General features: G+C 25.8%; 1 protein-coding gene across 9 annotated transcripts in view; it reads left to right on the top strand.

Annotated features, from left to right (window-relative positions):
- The window catches only part of LOC107999647 (potassium channel subfamily T member 2), a 190,869-nt gene that overhangs the window by 91,019 nt on the left and 80,887 nt on the right, over window positions 1-18,963 (top strand). Inside the window, exon 1 of one of the 9 annotated variants that reach the window (XM_017059619.3) lies at window positions 16,906-18,953. The exons of the other annotated variants lie outside the window; for them this stretch is intronic. Coding sequence (XP_016915108.1) covers window positions 18,883-18,953 — 71 coding nt within the window. The 5' untranslated portion in view covers window positions 16,906-18,882. Of the gene's footprint in view, window positions 1-16,905; window positions 18,954-18,963 lie in introns of those variants that run through there. 9 annotated transcript variants of the gene reach the window in all.

Genomic DNA, 18,963 nt, shown 5'->3' with positions numbered 1-18,963 from the left:
CTCTTTTTATATTTTCCAAATGTACATATCCATATACATCAAATATTTTAACTTCTTTTTTTTATAAACACTAAAAAATTATCAAAGGCACCAAGATTATAATACTTTCAAAGTTATAATACTTTCAATGATTATCAAATAAATTAAAATATTGTTGTTTACTTTTTATTCTTTTATTTAAAAGATTTTGCAATGAAAAATTCTTCAATAAATTTTAATTTTTCTTTTTTAAATAATTTTAATTTAAAAAAAAATTAAACATATACATATACACATCAATATTAAAGAGACTCTTACTTACTATTCTCATTATTCTTATTTTTCTGTAAAAAATTAATATTTGCATACAAACTATAAGAATCTGAAATGAACACGTTGTATATATAAGTCAACATTCAAATGCCATCTATCGGCCACATTTGAGGAGTCACACAAATGAAGAGGCATTTTTCTTATCAGATGTTCAGTCAATTAATGGATGTATCATCTCTCTCCATTCATTATCACAATTATTACAAATGTTATTTTTCCTCTCTTCGAATCACTGAACGTAAGAAAATTTTCGAGGACACTGTGTATATGATAGTCGATGCAATTCTTCGGCCTCTAGTGGTTTCACGGCTCGAATCCAACCCATTCCAGATTTGATCTCCCCTGTCTCATGTTAGATGAGAAAGTTTAAGTGTCGTAGCCAATAGGGACAGAGTGGAAGGGTCAGAGGTCGAGATGAAGCAACTTGAAGTGCACAAGCTTTCGTGGGGTTGTGCTATGGATTCGGAAGAAGATATAAAGCAGTGGTTCTCAATTAGTGTCATTGAGTGTTTTTAAGGAAATTAGCATTAATCTTTTATGATCTATGATACTTGAGACATTTTAATTGAAATTTTTTCATTCAAATTTGCAGTCAGTTCATTGTATGTTTAATGAATATTGTATTATTTTCTACTTTTTTTCCAATTAATTTTTAAATGGTTACTTTTTATACTTGTTGAGAAATACTTTATTTTGGAATAAAAAACGATATCGAATTATAAGACTGTAAAGAATTATGTTGATTTGTGTTTTTAGTTTAGTTCGAGTTTGGAATTTTTTTATAAATGAAGATAAAAATTTGTAAATTGAGAAAGCTGTAACTTCTGGTTGCACCAATAGTTTTCAAACTGTAGAATGTATTATTTTTAAAAATTTTTCTTATTTTACATGGATAGAAAGAAATAAAAGTTATTTAAAATATTACAAAAAGAGATTCGGCTCGAAAAAGGAAGGAATAAATTAAAAATTCATTAATTGATGGACATTACATTTTGAGAAAATGAAAAAGTTGCTTTTTAAAACTTCAATCGTGACATTTTCAATTAATATTAATGTTTTTAGTCATCTAACTCGAGAAGTGTTCTTTGTGTTTTTTACCAGTTGTCCTAACAAAATTATAATTCACGTAAAAAAAACAATTTTCTGTGACTTCTGCAATGGTAAAAAACTCACCAAAACTCTTTTTGCATTTGTAATTTTTTGATTATTCACTGGTTCATTCCCAAAGAGATTTTTTAGAAGTTGACAAGCATTTTTTAGAGGATTACATTATTTTTTTTCAAATTTTCTTTGCTCAATAGAGGCAGAGATATTGCGAGATATTTGGATATTGCAAAAAGGGGAGCCTCCCCAAAAAAAGAACAAAGGTTTCGTTAAATTTACAATTGCAGACGTGGGTCGCTCCTTTGAACGTTTCATCTCTCAAAATTTTAATATTTTGGTTTAATGGCTGATTTAACATGCGTAGGACGTATAAATCTATACTTTCAAAAAAGTTTTGAATGAATTCAATTTATTCAAAAGAGAAAAGATATAAATAAATTTTCTATAATTTGTTTTGTCCTTGCCATTTCAAATTTTCAATATGTCAGAAGAATTTTATATATAGGATGTCTCCACAGAAATCAAATGGTACAAGTGATTCTACACAAATAAAAATAAATCTAGAAAAAAGAAAAATATTTTAAGTTTTCGAATTTGAAAAATTTTTAAATACATATAAAATTGACTGTTAGATAGGAATAAATAATTCTGCGTGTGAAAATAAGCAAAGAATTGTAGAATAAATATTTTTCATTCGAAAATTAATAATTTTCGAGAAAATTGAATTTGAAAATCCGCCAAAAATTATACAATTCCTTGTTATTTCTTAAATTTTCTTAAAGATAAAAATAAAATTTAATCCTATATTTTTTTACATATTATATTAGAAATAGTTAATTTCATTTGTATTTGAAAAATTTTCAAATTATGATTTATTTGAAAACGAAGCTTTAAACGAAAAAAATATTGCATGATTTCCAAGACACCTTGTATATTTTTATACCTGGACATTATTGTCTTAAACTTCTTATAAAAATTCCGCCATATTTGTTTGTTTCGACGACTCGCCATTTTCAACGTCAGATTACTATACGAAGACAAATATCGATGTTCGATCGAATAAGCAGCTTATCTCTTTTCTCCTTTACACGGTGAAGTATTATTCAAATATTATGCATCATGTAATATTCTATTATTCGTATCATGAAAAATATTATTCACGTTTATATTTAAACACCACTTATCCAGATTTCGTGTACAATTTTCGATTATAAATTTTCCTTATTCTATGATTATCTATTGGTTGTTTAAAATTTTATTTGTTCACAATATCTCATGATATTTCGTTCGACGATTTTCAAATAAATTATTCGAAAAACAATATTTCATCGTCTTATCTGGTGATTTGAAATAATCATCGTAGTCGTAATATCGTGTACGAATAATTTTTCCATTTTATTTTTCATTTGACAATTTCGAACAATTTTTCAAATAAAATTTCAAATACTCTTAAATTCCATCATTCTCAATATCCTCGATTAAAATATAGATTTTTATATAACGTTTTAAGCATATACATATTATCGAAGAATAGATACATAAACCTAACCTAAATAATATATATAATAGATATACTACGATAAAACTACGAAAGTAAGTTGAAAATAAAAACTGCAAAACTATTTCTTTCAATATTTACCCTCGTTCAACGCGATATTTTGTGTCAAATTATTTTTATTTCGTATATTTTTGTATTCAAATATTTGAGAGATTAAAAAAATTTTAATTTGAATAAAATTATTTTTTATTATTTTAATGTTAATAATTAATCATCGATTAATAATTGATAATAATTATATTCGTTATATCGAATATATATTCAAGCCTAGTCTCGTCGTCAATTACAATCGCTTTAACTCTGTTGAAATTGACTATAGTTGTCGTTCGGCTAATCGCGCTTCGGTGATTTCGAGGACCGTTCTAATTAAAGAAGTTGTTACGAATGCAGATAGGGAAAGAGAGCATTATGATATCCTTTAATGTTGAGAATAGAGGTAAAACGAATATTGTTGAAAGGAATAAAAGGGATAAAGGCAATTTGGTTCGATGGTATCGTACTTTCTATTTTTTTTTTTTTTAATCGAATTCTTTTTATAAAGATATTTCAATTTTTTATCATTTATTGTCGATAATATAATTATCTGTAATTTTATATAATTTTGTATCATTATCATTTGTGAATTTGTATTTATATAAAATATAATATTAATTTTCAGAAGATGATGTATTATTATTATCGAATATAATGAATATGATGATTTTTTAAAAATTATTATTCATTTAATTGATATCGATAAAAATATTATAAAATATATATTTATAAAATATCTACGCAATGTTAATTTTAGAGAAATAGTATATTATATTATTTTACAACTTTTTTTTTATAATTTTGTATGTTTGTATTATTGTCGATGAATTTTTTTAAATAAATTTTTATATATTTTCAATGCATTTGAGCAATATATTTTTCTTTCTGTATTCACTACGAATATAATACGTAAGACAAATTACAAAATTATATTATCAATGATTTTTTACCATTTTGATGAAAAAAAATTAATTAATGAACGATAAGGGAAGAAAGAATGAAGATGATAATAAAAATAAAATGATTATCAAAAACACGCAAGATAGTTATGTTTTTAGAATTGTCCCATCTCTGCAGCAAAAGATCAAAGGTTGTTCTAACCTAACATTTTTCAAAATGGAAAATATATTCGCCTAATGGAAATTGAGCTATCAAATATTTGCACGCTCGTGTCTTGAACGATGTTTGGACAACGTTTTTCGATAATTGCTGTTTTAATATGTCCAAATGAGGATAGTAAAAAAAAAAAGCGAAGGGTGTAACGATAGATGTGACACTCTAGTATATAATGTATATTTATCACACGCCTCTTTAGCAAAGAGATTTTATACTTGACATTATAATCGATGACACTTATGGAGACATTTAAGTAATAAGTTCTTTCATTATCTATTTACGTTATAGAAAAAAAATTTTTTGAGGTTATGAATTACACTTATTACATTACATTACTGATTACATTTAATAATTTATTATTGAATTCATTCATCATGATTTGAAATTTTATTTCAAAAGTTTGATAAGGTAGCATTGAATGAAGGGATTTATTTCTTAAATACTTATTTAATGCTTATTTAATTTTTTGTGAAAGTATTATTCTTTGATATGATGTAATTCTATAATTTATATAAATCTTTTGTGATTTAAAATTTATTTTGATTTTTGATGCTAATAAAATTTTCACAAAATGTTTATTTAAATAATATTATATAACTTTACTATCCATAGCAATTTTATTAGAAATAATAACAAATGTATAAAAAGTACTTGTCAATTTAAGCTCTTATTACGAACAACCATTATTGACATTTATCTATAATTCACCTAAATATTTAGACATAAATCTCAAAAAAAAATGATTCTTAAAACTATTATTTAATGTTACCTTACATCTCTGCTTTAGTTTCCAACAAATATTTAGAAATAATTATAAAAATTCTTCTAGTAACTTTCTAGTACTTTCCAAGTCCAAAATTGTAACCTTCAAATCACCGTTCAAAAAATGATCACTTTCAACTCGCAGCTGATTCGGCAGATACGGGGTCAAAACTAACCCGAACAAAGCTTAATACGAATAATCATGCATCCAAAACACTTCGTATTCGAAAAACCATCAAACAAATCCTCTTATCTGCACCTTTCTCTGTATCTAATATCTCCAAATTAAACTCCAATCAAACTACACATAGAAATGCCGTATCAAATCCATCCATCTCTCTCTCTCTCTCTCTCTCTCCCCTCCGCTTTCCCTGAGCAATAACTGAAGAGAATCAAGAGAGCGAAAATTCCACTTCTCGTTCCTAAATCACGTCAGAGAGGGCGCATAAATCGATGGACCGCCATTGCCAATCGAACAGAAAAGTCAGAGAGGAAATGATGTTTATGAGTGTGATTTTCGACAGAGTCACGGTTCTACAATGTTGTACAATGTTTACGTATTCGTGATGTATTATGACAGGATGCAAAATACTGATATTGACAAAATGGAGGGACATGGAGGGATTCGATTTTTTTGCTTTCTAAAGCACGAAGCTGGATTTAGTTGTAGTAGTGAACTCGACCACTTGTCACACCTATTGGCTTATCCTTGGCTCCCCAAATATTGGAGATGGTAGATAGAATTTCGTTCAAGATTTATATCGAGTGCAGGGATTTTTTTTATTGCTTATTGGGTCCAATTAAGGAAACAAAATTTATGCGATTGGTTATTGGTTCTTCTGACGAATTCTCCTGCCCCCTTCTTTTTTTTTTTTTTTTCGTTTTATTCAATTTATTCTGGTATGTGTTGAAATCGTTTTATTTAATTAGCTCTTCTGTTGTATTGGAATCGAAAGTGTTATTCTTTTTCTTTTTTTTTTTTTTCGTTTATTATTAATTCTTTTCTGTATTGGATTCCAAGATGTTCGTTCTTCTTTTTTTCATTTTATTTAAATTATTCTTCTGTATTTGAGTCTAAAATATTTGTTGTTTTATTTAATTAATTTTTCTTTCTATTAGAGTCCAAAGTGTTACTTATTTCATTTCATTTAATTTATTTTTCTGTCTACTAGAATCCAAAGAATTTTGTATGTTTTTCTTTTTAATTAATTATTTTGTTTATTGGGATTAAGAATGAAAGGAAATGAAAGAACAGAATTATTTTTTAATATTCGTGAATTGTAATGACGATTGGAAGTTGCCTTTTGGTAATATTTAAGATTAGAGATTTGAATAAATTTTAATAATAATAAAATTAATGATATTAATAATTATTATTAATATATGATAATATATGATGATGTTAAATTATTTTAATATTTCTGAATTTTTATATATCATTTTAAAATTATTTTTATTCAACTTTTAAAAATAGTTCAAAGTAGTTTTTTTCAATTTTATTAATTTTCAATGCATAATGCTTCTTGCTATAATTTGCTATAAAAAAGTCTAAAAAAAGAAGAAAAAAAATGGAAAATTAAGAAAATCGAAATGTGAATAAAATTTCTTCAATTTTTTTTTCTTTTTTTTTCTTTTTACATTTTACCTCGAAAAAAAAATTGTTACAAAAGTGAAATATCTGTGACAAGGTAATTTCACAAATAATTATTTTGTAAAACTGATTTTTGAATCACCGGAACGAAATTTAATCGAATGTTAACTTGTTCACGAGAAAATATTTTCAAAGAACCAACCTTGACCTAGTGCGATATTACGGAATAATAATTAATATGTGAATTTGAAAATTCTGAAATTTCAAAAGAAAATAGCATCGTAAATGAAAATACCTCGAGGTAAATCAGAAATCTCGATCAAAGTATTTTCATCGCGATTTCATCAGTATCGTATTGTAAAAGAAAAAAATAAAATTTCATTGGAAAACCTTGCGCTTTGTTTCGCAAATACAAAAGGCAGATGATAAAGAAAAATTCGTTAAGATTATTTTTGTTATGGAAAATACCAAAATTCGTTGGAAACGTTTTGATTATATTTTTTTTTGCAATAAAACGTTTGCAGAAAAATTTCATCAATTAATAATTAAAAATCTGAGAAAAATTGTTTTGGTAAAACAAAGTGCAATTATTTGCCTCTATTTTGATTTATTTTCAAATCGAGATATATCGATTAGTTTCGAGAATCGTTAAAAAATTCGAAAAAAATTGTTTTCTATATGTAACAAAGCAAAGCGTAATTATTTGCCTTCATTTTGATTTATTTTCAAATCGAGATATATCGAGATATCGAGATATATCGATTCGTTTCAAGATGATAATCGTGATAATTAATCTAATTAAAAAAACTAAAAAAATTGTTTTGATAAAGGATTGTTTGCCTCCATTTTAATTTATTTTCAAAGTATCGATTTGTTTCAAAATGTCTCGATCGAAGAAGTATTGATAATTTTCTCGAATGGTCGTTAATTCGATTATATTTTTTTTCATCCCATACCAATCATGATTTAATGGAACAGATGTCAATTTTGTTTAGAACAGTATACACTCAACCGATTAAAACTGGAACTTGTTTGGCCATTCTGTTATATCCAATCTCTTTTCCAATCTTCGATTAGTTTTCTTTCATCCTTTTACATTTTCTCGATGAAAATCAGATTGATAGAGATTGCTCGAATTGCAAACATTTTTTTGTTTTGCAATTAAATAACAGATGGTTGTAATTAAATAAAAAATGGTAATTATAATGATCAATGGTAAACAGGATAATACTTGAAATGGAAAATGTAGAATACACCAGAAGTATGTAGAATACATACTTAAATTACAACATCCAACATCCCATTCACTTCGATTCATGTTACTTTACTTTGTCTACTTCAAACAATCGAGCCACGCCTTCATTTATCGATGTTTTAAGATCGAATAACCTTCGCGAATGAGACCCATTCGTGCAAATCTATAGTTGTAAAAAGACTTTTCATATAATTTACATTTCGATTCAAATCCGTATCAAGTTTTGAATAAAAATAAAAAATATATATCAAAATAAAATAAATAATGCTTAAAAAAATAATCTTTAATAAATATTTATCCGAAAAATCGTTCAAAAGCTAATACTAAATTAATAAACTAATAATATAAAAATATTTTAAAGAAAAGAGAGACAATTATTTATTAAAGAAATTAATAAATAATAATATTGTTTTTTTTTATTTCGAAAGTTTCATCGCGATAAGAACAATGTGTGACAATCAAGTGTTCTAAAAATCATTAACTGAGAAATATAGTTATATTTATTTTGAAAACTAATGAAATATTTATTGCAATCTATTTTTCTCACATTCCATTTAAATAATATTAATATTTTTCTTTTATTAAACATCTAAATTTTTAATTTTGACATTGAATTGTATGAAAAAAGATATGAATATATCTAACTTTTAAAATAAATATAGTTTTGATATACTATACCTCTCAAGTGAAATAAGAACTGTGTCTGATCAGAAGTCGGCGTGTAGTTATTTGTCGATTTGACCGTGTAGGGGGCAGCTGTTGCCAAGTTTACTGCTGTGAAACGTACGGTGCTGCCAGTATCAAGCAACAACGTTCATTTGTGGAACTAAAGTCTATTTTTAAAGATTATGTATTTTTAAAAATATTGGATGTTTGATTTTTTAACAATTTTTTTAATAAATAATTATTTAGAAAAATTTTTTTAGTAGATGTTTAGAAATGATTTAGTTACTTTTAGATTTTTAGATATTTATTTGATAATTATGAAATAAAAAATAGAAAGATTCGACTTCTTATTTTATGATTTTTTTTAACAATTTTTTTTTGATAACATATTAAGTAATTATAAAATAATATTAATAATTTATTTAATTATTTATTTAATTTTTTTATTTATAATTCAATAAATTTTATTTATTTATTATAATCATAATATTAATTGTATTTATTAAAAAAAATATGAAGATTTGATTTATTGTTTTGCAGTTTGTTGTTTTTTAGCTATTTAAAAAAGTTTCTAACAATTGTTATTTGGAAATATTAAGTACTTAATAATAATCTTAGTAGATAATTTTAGATAATTTTAAATAATAAAAATTTGTTGAATAATTATAAATCAAAAAATCCTAAAATTTTTCTTACTAGAATTGTTAATATAAAATTTATCAATCTTATAATATAATTATAAGAATTATATAATTATTATGAAAGGAATATTTGCGAATATTTGACATTGATTTATAAAAAATATATATAGTTGTTTATTTCCACCGAACATATGTAACACAAATGAACAGGGAATTGTTTGATGTACCGACATTGCCCTCTTGAACTCCCGCAAATGCTTGTAATGGCAGACAATTGTTCGTTATCCATCCGCCTTCTACATCTCCATCAAAGCAAATAAACTAGACGAAAACTAGATGAATATTTCATTCAAACATTTGTCATATTCAAACATTTGCTATATTTTTAAGATAAATAAATATTTTAAAAATATATCCAAACATTCATAAAAAATCTGTTTTATTTAATATATTTAATAAAATTTAAATTTCAAATTTTCAATATAATAAGTTTTCACAAACTTATCCAAATATATATCCAAATATTCATCACATCCTTTTCTTAAAAATACATATATTTTCCTTATTAAACGAAAGAATTTTAAAGGAAAGAATATTCAATAAAAAAATCCAAATTGGATATGAATATTCATTTAGAAGTACTGTAATTTTCTAAAAAAATACCATTATATATTTTTCTTCACGAAAAAAATAATCACATTATAAAATTTCACGAAAAAAAAAAAATCTCGTAGAAATGTTGAAAAGATTATCTACCAGAAAAATCGTCAAAAAAAGGAAAAAATAAATAAATAAAATTAAAAAAAGAACAAAAGATTCTAACACCTTCATGTTAAATGAAAGCTTCTTTCTCTTTCTCTTTTCCCCCCTCCACTCTTTCCACCGCTTCTGAAGCTAATGCACCGGAAGTAGACTTTCAACCATATTACTTCTAATCACATCGACGTTCCGCTTTGCACATCGCTGCACCGTAATTTTGGCTTCAATCCTCTCGGTTTACAATCACCTCCTTCCTCTATTCTATCGTTCTTATCCCATCTTCTAATCTTCTTCTTCGTGGATTTCTCTCAAAAAGAAAAAGGATCTTGATAATAAATTGTTGGAGACACATGTTTGTTGTTTACATTGAGTAGTTCCTTTAAACCCAAATGTGTCAGCACAAATGGTGATTAAAAATCTGCAAGTTGTGATTGTGATTGGTGGATTGAGATAGATTGCTTGATATGGGTGACATTGTCGTGTTAAATTGTTATTAATGTGTTATAATGTTTTCTTGGATTGGAAAGATTGGATTTTTCTGGAATGATGAATTGAGTTGTTACAGATTAGATAGTTTTTAGATTTTAAATGACTTGTTTCAGCTTTATAAAGTTGTTATAATGTTTATAATATTTTTTGAAAAATTTTGTATTTAAAATGTTAAATATGATTTTAGAGTATGATGTAGAGATTATGAAAATTTTTACAGATGTTTTAAATAATTATTAATTATGAAGTTATTTTGAGATATAAAAGATTGTAAAAGTGATGATATAAAAATTATGAAAATTTTTATATAAAATATATAATTATGAATATTTTAAATAAAAAAAAATATATAGAATATATAATCAAAATAAAATATATAATATATAATTATATTGAAATATTTAATGCTAAGAATGAGATATTAATTATAAATTTAGAAATATATATTATTTTTAAATATCTCAAATATTTTTATCTACATTTTCTATTACATATTATCATTTACGCAAAAGGTCAATATATATATAATTTCATTATCAGTGAATAATATATCAACAATGCCAAATATTATGGACTTGCTATTATCAAATAGAATAAAATAATTGATTAATATTTAATCAATGGAAATTAAAATATGATGTTGATATTCTAAGTAATTTAAATTAAACAAAAGGATAATAAATCAATTTTAAATCCAGTAACACACAGTAAATACAAACTCATTAAAAATTTACTATGTAAAATAAATTCATATAGAATATATGTATGTAATCTATCATATTTATATCAATAAATCATATTTATATATTTACATATATTTATATATTGATAAATATATATTGAATAATATATTGAATAAATAATTGTTTTAATAAGATAAAATGTATCCATTCTAATAAAATAACACAAAATGTATCCGTTCTAATAGAATTGCACAGCTATGCACAGTGAACACTGATGCTATGAATTTAATGGATTCGAATGATCATATAATCTTGGTTAGGTTATACTTATTTAACTTTATTTCCTTCCAATCTTTTATTTTGTAAAATATAAAATATAAAAAAAATTTTTATTCCTTTGAAATTTCTTCTTTTCAATTTCACACAATTTTCAAATTTTATTTTATAAAATTATAAGTAAAAATATTTTGAAATTATGGATTTAATGTATTTACAGAAAAATGAATTTAAATAAATGATAATTTTAAGAATTTTAAGAAAAATGATTTGAAAATTCTGTTTCATTTTGTTTTGTTATTAAATTTTATGTGTCATAATATAAAATCAATGAAGTTAAAAATTATGAATTAAGAAAAAATCCAAAAAATCCAAGAAAAAAAGAATTTTATATTTTAAAAAATATTTGCAAAGAATAATTTTACAAAAATAAATCAATAATTTTGGCATTCAATATTTCCATATGTATTTACGAATTTTCGTAAATTTAAACCGTGAAATTCAGAAAAAAATTATTCACAAAATCAAAAAATTTCTTTTCTTAACTTTATGGAAAAATTTTGATCGTCTAGATTTTTGCATTACATTATGCTCTATGTTACACAAAATTAATATGTATTTCCTGGAGCAACGACGTCGTCTTAATACCTCTTTCGAACTGAATGTTTGCAAAGTTCTGCGTGTACATCGAATATTAATGATCAAACAGGCTCCACGTATGAACGTAAGAAGATTCTAAAATTCATGAAAATTCATCGATGGAAGATAAGAAGGGGAAGAGAATTTTTGAAACTTACAATTTATATTTTAAATGCATCTATAATCTATATATATATGAAAATGTAAAATATATATCTCTTAGATTTTTTAAAATAGAATTAATTTTATTTATGATTTTTAATTCGTTATTATCGAATTATTAATATATCGAATTGTAATCATTAAAATATTTCTTTATTTACGATTTTTTGTGAAAATAAATCGAATAGAAAAATTATTTATGCATTTTTAATTATAATAAAAGATTGCATTATGGATTTTGAACATTAGATGGACATTGTGATTGTAATTTTTTGCAACGATCATTAAAATATTTTCTATTATTATCAGTGAGACAAATCGATTAAAAAACCTATTAAAATACATATCATTAATTTTAAAATGGCACATCATAGATTTTTATATTATCATCATAATTTTTTCCAATGTTCGTTAAAATATTTTCTTTATTTTTTCAAATTCGATCGATAAAACAAAAATTATTTATATCTTTAATCCAATTAATTATATACATCTTTAATTCCAATTATCGATTAATAAATTATTAATAAATTATCGATTAACAAATTACAAAATATAAAGCAAAAAAAAAATATTGAATGTCAAAGGTATGCAATCTCATCGAATTTCATTCCAATTCTCTTAAATTGCGTAGAACGTGCATACAAAAGAGATCTTGTATATCTCATACATGGAAATAATTGAATAGGATCGAATTACATATACCGAAATGACGAAAGTTCTTTTCAAAGTAGTAAAGTTTTATTTATCAGAAACTTACACGATCAATTATTAATGGGGAAAAATAAAAGGATCGACGATTATTTTCAATTTTATATTCGAAAAATATGCATCAGATTTTTTATTCAATCAAGATAATGTACTGCATCTATTGCTTTCCTATTATACGCGATATTTTTTAAAAAAAAAAAGTAACTTTATAATTTGTAGAATTCTATCGATAATATAAATTTTTAAATGATTCGATTTATTTTAATCGGAGTAAATATTTCTTCGATAATTTTAAAAAATTGATAATGAAAAAAAATGTGAAAATAAATTTTTCTTCAAGAAATTGAAATTTCTGAATTTTATATTAATTTTTTTATATTTTTTATATATATGTATATATATATATATTTATATATATATCAAGAAATTGTTTTGAATTTTATTAATCTATATATTTTTATGTAATCAAATATAAATAACTCAAAAAAAATTACATACGAAAAAATTTTGAAATGAATATTATAAGATATCGAGGGATATCAATGTGATATCAAGATTTAATTTTGTATTGAAAGGATGATTTAAATTTTTAAGTGAAAATATTTTTTTTTTAAATCAGTATCAGTATTGAAGAATTCACGAATTAAATTAAAATATAATAAATAGAATATTAAACGAAAAAAGTTAACTTATTTTATTATTTTCTTTTTCAGAAAAATTTTATAAATTAGTAACTTACAAATAATTTCTCAAATTTGTTTATGTTATATAATTTTTATGTCGAAATAATAAAAATGCCAATTTGTTGTATCGCTACGTTTTCACTTTACGTTTTCTCACCTATTTTTTCGCGAAGTACAATCAAACAATAGCGAGTCAGAATCGAAATCTCTTTATCATCAGTCGGTATCATATCGTTCCAAAGGTTTATGACAAACAAGAGCCACTCTTTTATGGAAAAAAGAAACTTCCCTCGTAAATCGTCGAAACGATTCACCTTTTGATAACACTTCTTTCCCTTTGATCGAGAAATCGTAAAATTGAAAAATCATAAAATTTCTGACTTCCAAATCCCTTCTACGCAGAAACGAACTTCCAATATTGAAATAAATATTATATTGTACCTTGACTACGTCCTTCTATTTCTTAAACTAAAAATCTATTCTCGATTTAACCATTATGATTATTTTTTATTTTATTATCTCTTAAAAATTATATAAATTATTTAAAAATATCACAATATTATTTATCAGTATAAATTTATCCCAAATTTATTCCAAAATTATTTATTATTTATTTTAAAATTTAAAAAGTTCGAAATATTTAAAAACTGTTTCGAATAGTGTCAAACATATAACACAGCGATTTTTAAATAATTCCATTTTCAAATTGAAATAGTTTCAATGACGATTCCTTATTAATATATTAATATACGAAAAGTGAACTGAACGATAAATGAGTAATTTGTACAAAGTACTAAAAATTTGTCCATGCAAAAAAAATAAAAGAATAATTCTATAAAAGAAATAAAAATAAACTTCTTTTTACACAATTTACCATTGTAACATTGAAATCTTTTAATTTTAGTATGATTAGTGCACATTTATAAAAATATTAAATGTCAGTTTTAGTACATCAAATTCAAAAATCCATTTCATTATAAATTACATTTACGATTAAAAAAAAATTCTATTTGCAACATAAAAAAAGAACAAAAAATAAAATACAATGATCTTCAACAATTTCTTCCAGTTGCAATATTCTTTTCCATCCATCTAAGTGCCAACTGCATTTAGAAATGAACACGATACTTCGAACTCTTGGGGATAATTCATATTCGGATGCAAATATTGCACAACGAAAGAAGAAATTATTATAGCGGAAAGAAGGAAATTGTTGCGGTGAATTCTGGGTCGATGTTTTTCAATCGGCCGCGTTTTCTTACTGCCCAAGACTCAGTCGATTTAATTACGAGGCGAGCCACTTTGAATTAGGAATGAAGATTTCCAGATATAGAAGGATGATTTTATGATGCGCCTCACGAAGATTTCATAAATTTATAAAATAAATTATTTGTTATAAAGATATAAAGAAACTTATAAAATGTATTTATGATATATTTATATATTTAAGAGTAAAACTTATGAGAAACTTATTTATACTATATATTTATATTATATATATATTTTATATATATATATAAGATATAAAATTAGATATAAAAATTTAAAATAATTATAGATAATTAAAGAAAATTACGAGACATAAAATTTATAAGATATTGTATAAGGAATTGTATTCAAGATGGAGGAAGAATGTATGACCGATTAATATTTGAGAGAAAACGATAGAGGGCACAATCTTCGATTCATATGTATATAGAAAGTCGTAGAAAATATGCGAAGAGTGATCGTATTAGGTTATATTAGGCATCGAATGTACATTTACAAAATATTTGCAAATATATCATATATTAAGTGAATATTATGAAGCTTTGGTGAAAATTTTTCTTTCTCAATAAATTTAAATTTATTGAAAAAATGAATGTGTTAAATTTGAAAAATGTATGTATAAAAGTTAGTAAAAATATGAATATATTGAAAAGAAAAGAGAAAGTTTGCATTTATAAATTTTTTGAGAGAATTTTACGAGAAAAATAATATTTTATGTATAATTATTAGTTTGTATAGTATTAATTTAATAAAAATTGCCGTAAGAGAGAATTATGAAGCATATCTAAAAGAATTAAAGATCATTTTTAAGTTTATTTCACAGGAAGTTCTGAAAATACAAATATAGAGGAATCTCCAATATTGATCACATTTTTATCGAGAAAATTCTTCATTTGATATTCATTGAAAAATCTATTATTATTGTCAAAAATATTTTATTGCACAATTCATTTTCATTTTTCATTTTTTAATAATTAAGTTTCTGCTTAAAATTTTATTTATTTAAAATTAAATCGATTGTGAATTTTGTTAATTTTGTTAATTCTTATTAATTCTTATTAAAAATTGAAAAAATAATTCTATTTTATTGAAGTTGAAACTATATTATATGTATATATATTTTTGCATATATCATTTCATTGTACATAACAGAAGGTAGACGAAGAATAAATTTATGCTGTCGAAATGAGGCGGTAACATGGAAATGGTAACATTATACAGAAACAGTCATGTCGGTAAAATAGAGGTGGATTGAGGGAACAATTTAACGGTAACAAAATCCAGTCACGACATCGAGATATCCAACATCCCAAACAATTTTGATTCTCACGTTACATTTTTAGCTCTTCTCGATGGTCTAATAGGGGATGGTCTAAAGAAAGAGACTTTTATATTCGCTTTCACATTTCTATATCATGTTTCCACGATACGATTGTTGAAGAAAAACGTGAATATGACGTAACAAATTGCGTATAAATACATCTTTATTTCTATAAATGTGATGCATTTCATGACGTAGTTTCAGTATGTAAATGAAATATCTGACGATTCGTTTGGAGTAAAATATATCTTGTATGTTTAATTTTCAATGCGTACTATTGAATATGGATAGGAGAGGAATTAAACGAATTTAAATTTAAAAAATATAAAAATTTCGTTCACTAATTTAAATTAATTTTAATCCGATCTGTATCGAAAAACTATTTCGAAAAAGCCTTTTACATCCAACTAATCTAATTCCGTTTCGTTCAATTCATTCGAAATACGGAAAAACATGATATGGTAACGAGATACAATAGGAAGAAAATAATAGAAGTTCGCGCTAATCAGATGGTTCAACAATTCGCCCAACATTCATATATACCGAGATAAGAACAAAAGGAATAGTTCAATTTGTCGACACGAATAAGTCAGAGAGGATATATTGAAGCGGAAAACAAATCAGTGATAGCCAGCGCATGCTAGATGTTGATCAACCGATTTATTATTTTTCATCTGCTTTTCCAACCGCCTTTTTTATCCTCTTCCTTCTTTATTATTGAGAGGCAGGAATGACATAAGCTTAACTTCTGGTCGTAAGAAGGATGAAAAAACACGAGCAATGCTGAGTGAGACAGCAGAATGGTGAAGTGGTGGGGGAATTTGCAAGCTTGCGCAGAAACTCCGTAGTCAACGAACGAAACGAGAAGCTTAAGGCTGAACCCGCTAGTCGGCGCTGGGCCACGCCACGCGAAGCGCCTTGTAGAGCTTGGTGAGAAGAGCTTTCGGCGCGGCAATCTCTCTCGATGCCTCTACGGCGGGCTAATGAAATTTCGAGAGTGCCGCGTTTCCGTTTGAAACTGGCCGCAGACTCGCGACACGCTAAACGTTCCAAAAAATGCGGTACCTCAAGAGAAAATGCCGTTGCCTCGAAGAGATGAAGAAGTATCGTGACAACCAACGGCCGTGATCATCATCGAATCATCTGTCCGTCGTTAATTGAATCGAACAAATTTTCGAAAAAAATATTTTTAAATAGGAAAGATCAAAGATCATTCAAAAGCCTACTGAATTTATTTATCGTTTATCGTTGTTATCGTCGAACTAACGTTGTCAAAGTTGATCGTTCTTTTTTAGTTGTGAACCAAGTTCCTAATTACTTTGTTAAATTGTTATTCTTGCTTATTTTCGTTGAACGAAGGGAAGATAATAGTGTAACGAACAGTGTCGTTCAGATAAAAGTTGACATCGGTTGTGAACCTGGATTATGATTGAAGAGCTTGTGGCGGGACCAATAGAACCAGATGACGCGTTTGAATCCTGATTTGACGAAGTGTCGTTAATTGTCACAAAGAAATTGACGAAATCGAATCTTGTTGAATCTTCGTCATTCATGGACGAGTTTCACGCAGAATCAACATATCAAGTAGATGCAAAGATTGACCGTTTAAGAAAAGTTTCTTAATCTTTAATTCTCGCCGAATTTTGAAAATCTTCGAAGACGTTCTTCTCGGTTCCCTCTTAATAATTCGTGGCCTTGCAATGGGAGCATGAAAGAAAGAAGAGCTACTTTTTTTTATGTCTATGCCTCGACTGACGTCTTTTCTCCAGGAACGTGTCATTTTTCGTAGTCCCTTCTGACTTCAATTACAATCCATTACAATCATCCCCTCAGACATACTAACTGAAGATTTTATTAGAGAAAACAGTAAACAAGTAAAGAAAAAAAAGAAAAAAAATCGAGTGAAGAGAGGTTAAATTAAACAGCAAAGAAGAAGAAAAAGAAGAAAGATGAAATTAGAGATGACGACGAGTTTGTCTATCCGTTAAATCAACTTAACTTAATAAAGTAAGCATATCATCGATTCTGTGGAGAGGTTAGAGACGTCTTCGTTTTCTCGAAAGATATTCCTCTGAAGACGGAACCAACTGCATGTCCTGAGGCAAAAATAAAAGCGGCCGTGCCGTTTCTTTCATAATTACGATATTATCGAGCACGCTGGTTGGCGGGTCCAAAAACGTAGAAGTATTTTTAATACATCACACACAAAGACAGGCGCGTGGCACGCGTTATATGTACGCGTGCGTGCCGTGTCCAGGTGGCTGGTAATTAAGTTGTAGAATTTAATCGACGTTTACCGTTTTATCCGTATCCGAAGAAAAGAGGCAAGAGAAAGACGAAACCGTGGTCCAACTTTAAATAGGAAAACGATATTTCAACGTCGTGGTCCAACTAGTGATTTAGCTCTTATCGTTCGTTCAAGTGGAATCGTTGTTCTCGTAGATCCTCGTGTAGTAGATCGATCAATATTTTCTACAATTATTTCATTCAAGTTTCGTCGAATGAAACATCTCGTAGATCACGATAAAATTATGTACCTATTAAGTGTTTATTCCATGAACAAGTGTCATTCGTATATCTTGTAAAGAGACGATCGTGTTTTTCACGAACTACTGATTATTTTAATTTGATGAAATAAAAAAAAAGAAAAAAAAAAGTGGTGACTGAAATAATTTTATTTCAGTTTAAAAAAAAAATGGTGATTTTAGATTAAATTTCTTACAAGTGTGAAAAATGTAAAAAAAAAAAAAAAAAAACAGTGACATTGGTGAGTTAAAAAGTGTCTATTGTAGATCCGTAGAAGGAGATGAGAATTGATAGAAGATATCGAAGATGCAAGAAAAATATTAGCTATGACGACTTCCAGTAGATACAGCAGTTACAACTGTCTTACCAGCTGGGACAGCTATGACAGGATACCAAGGTATTTTTCA

Source organism: Apis cerana, linkage group LG6 (genome assembly GCF_029169275.1).
Source record: "Apis cerana isolate GH-2021 linkage group LG6, AcerK_1.0, whole genome shotgun sequence".
Classification (NCBI taxonomy): Eukaryota; Metazoa; Arthropoda; class Insecta; order Hymenoptera; family Apidae; genus Apis; species Apis cerana.
The sequence above is the reverse complement of the archived record's forward strand: the minus strand, read 5'-3'. Positions and strand labels throughout refer to the sequence as shown.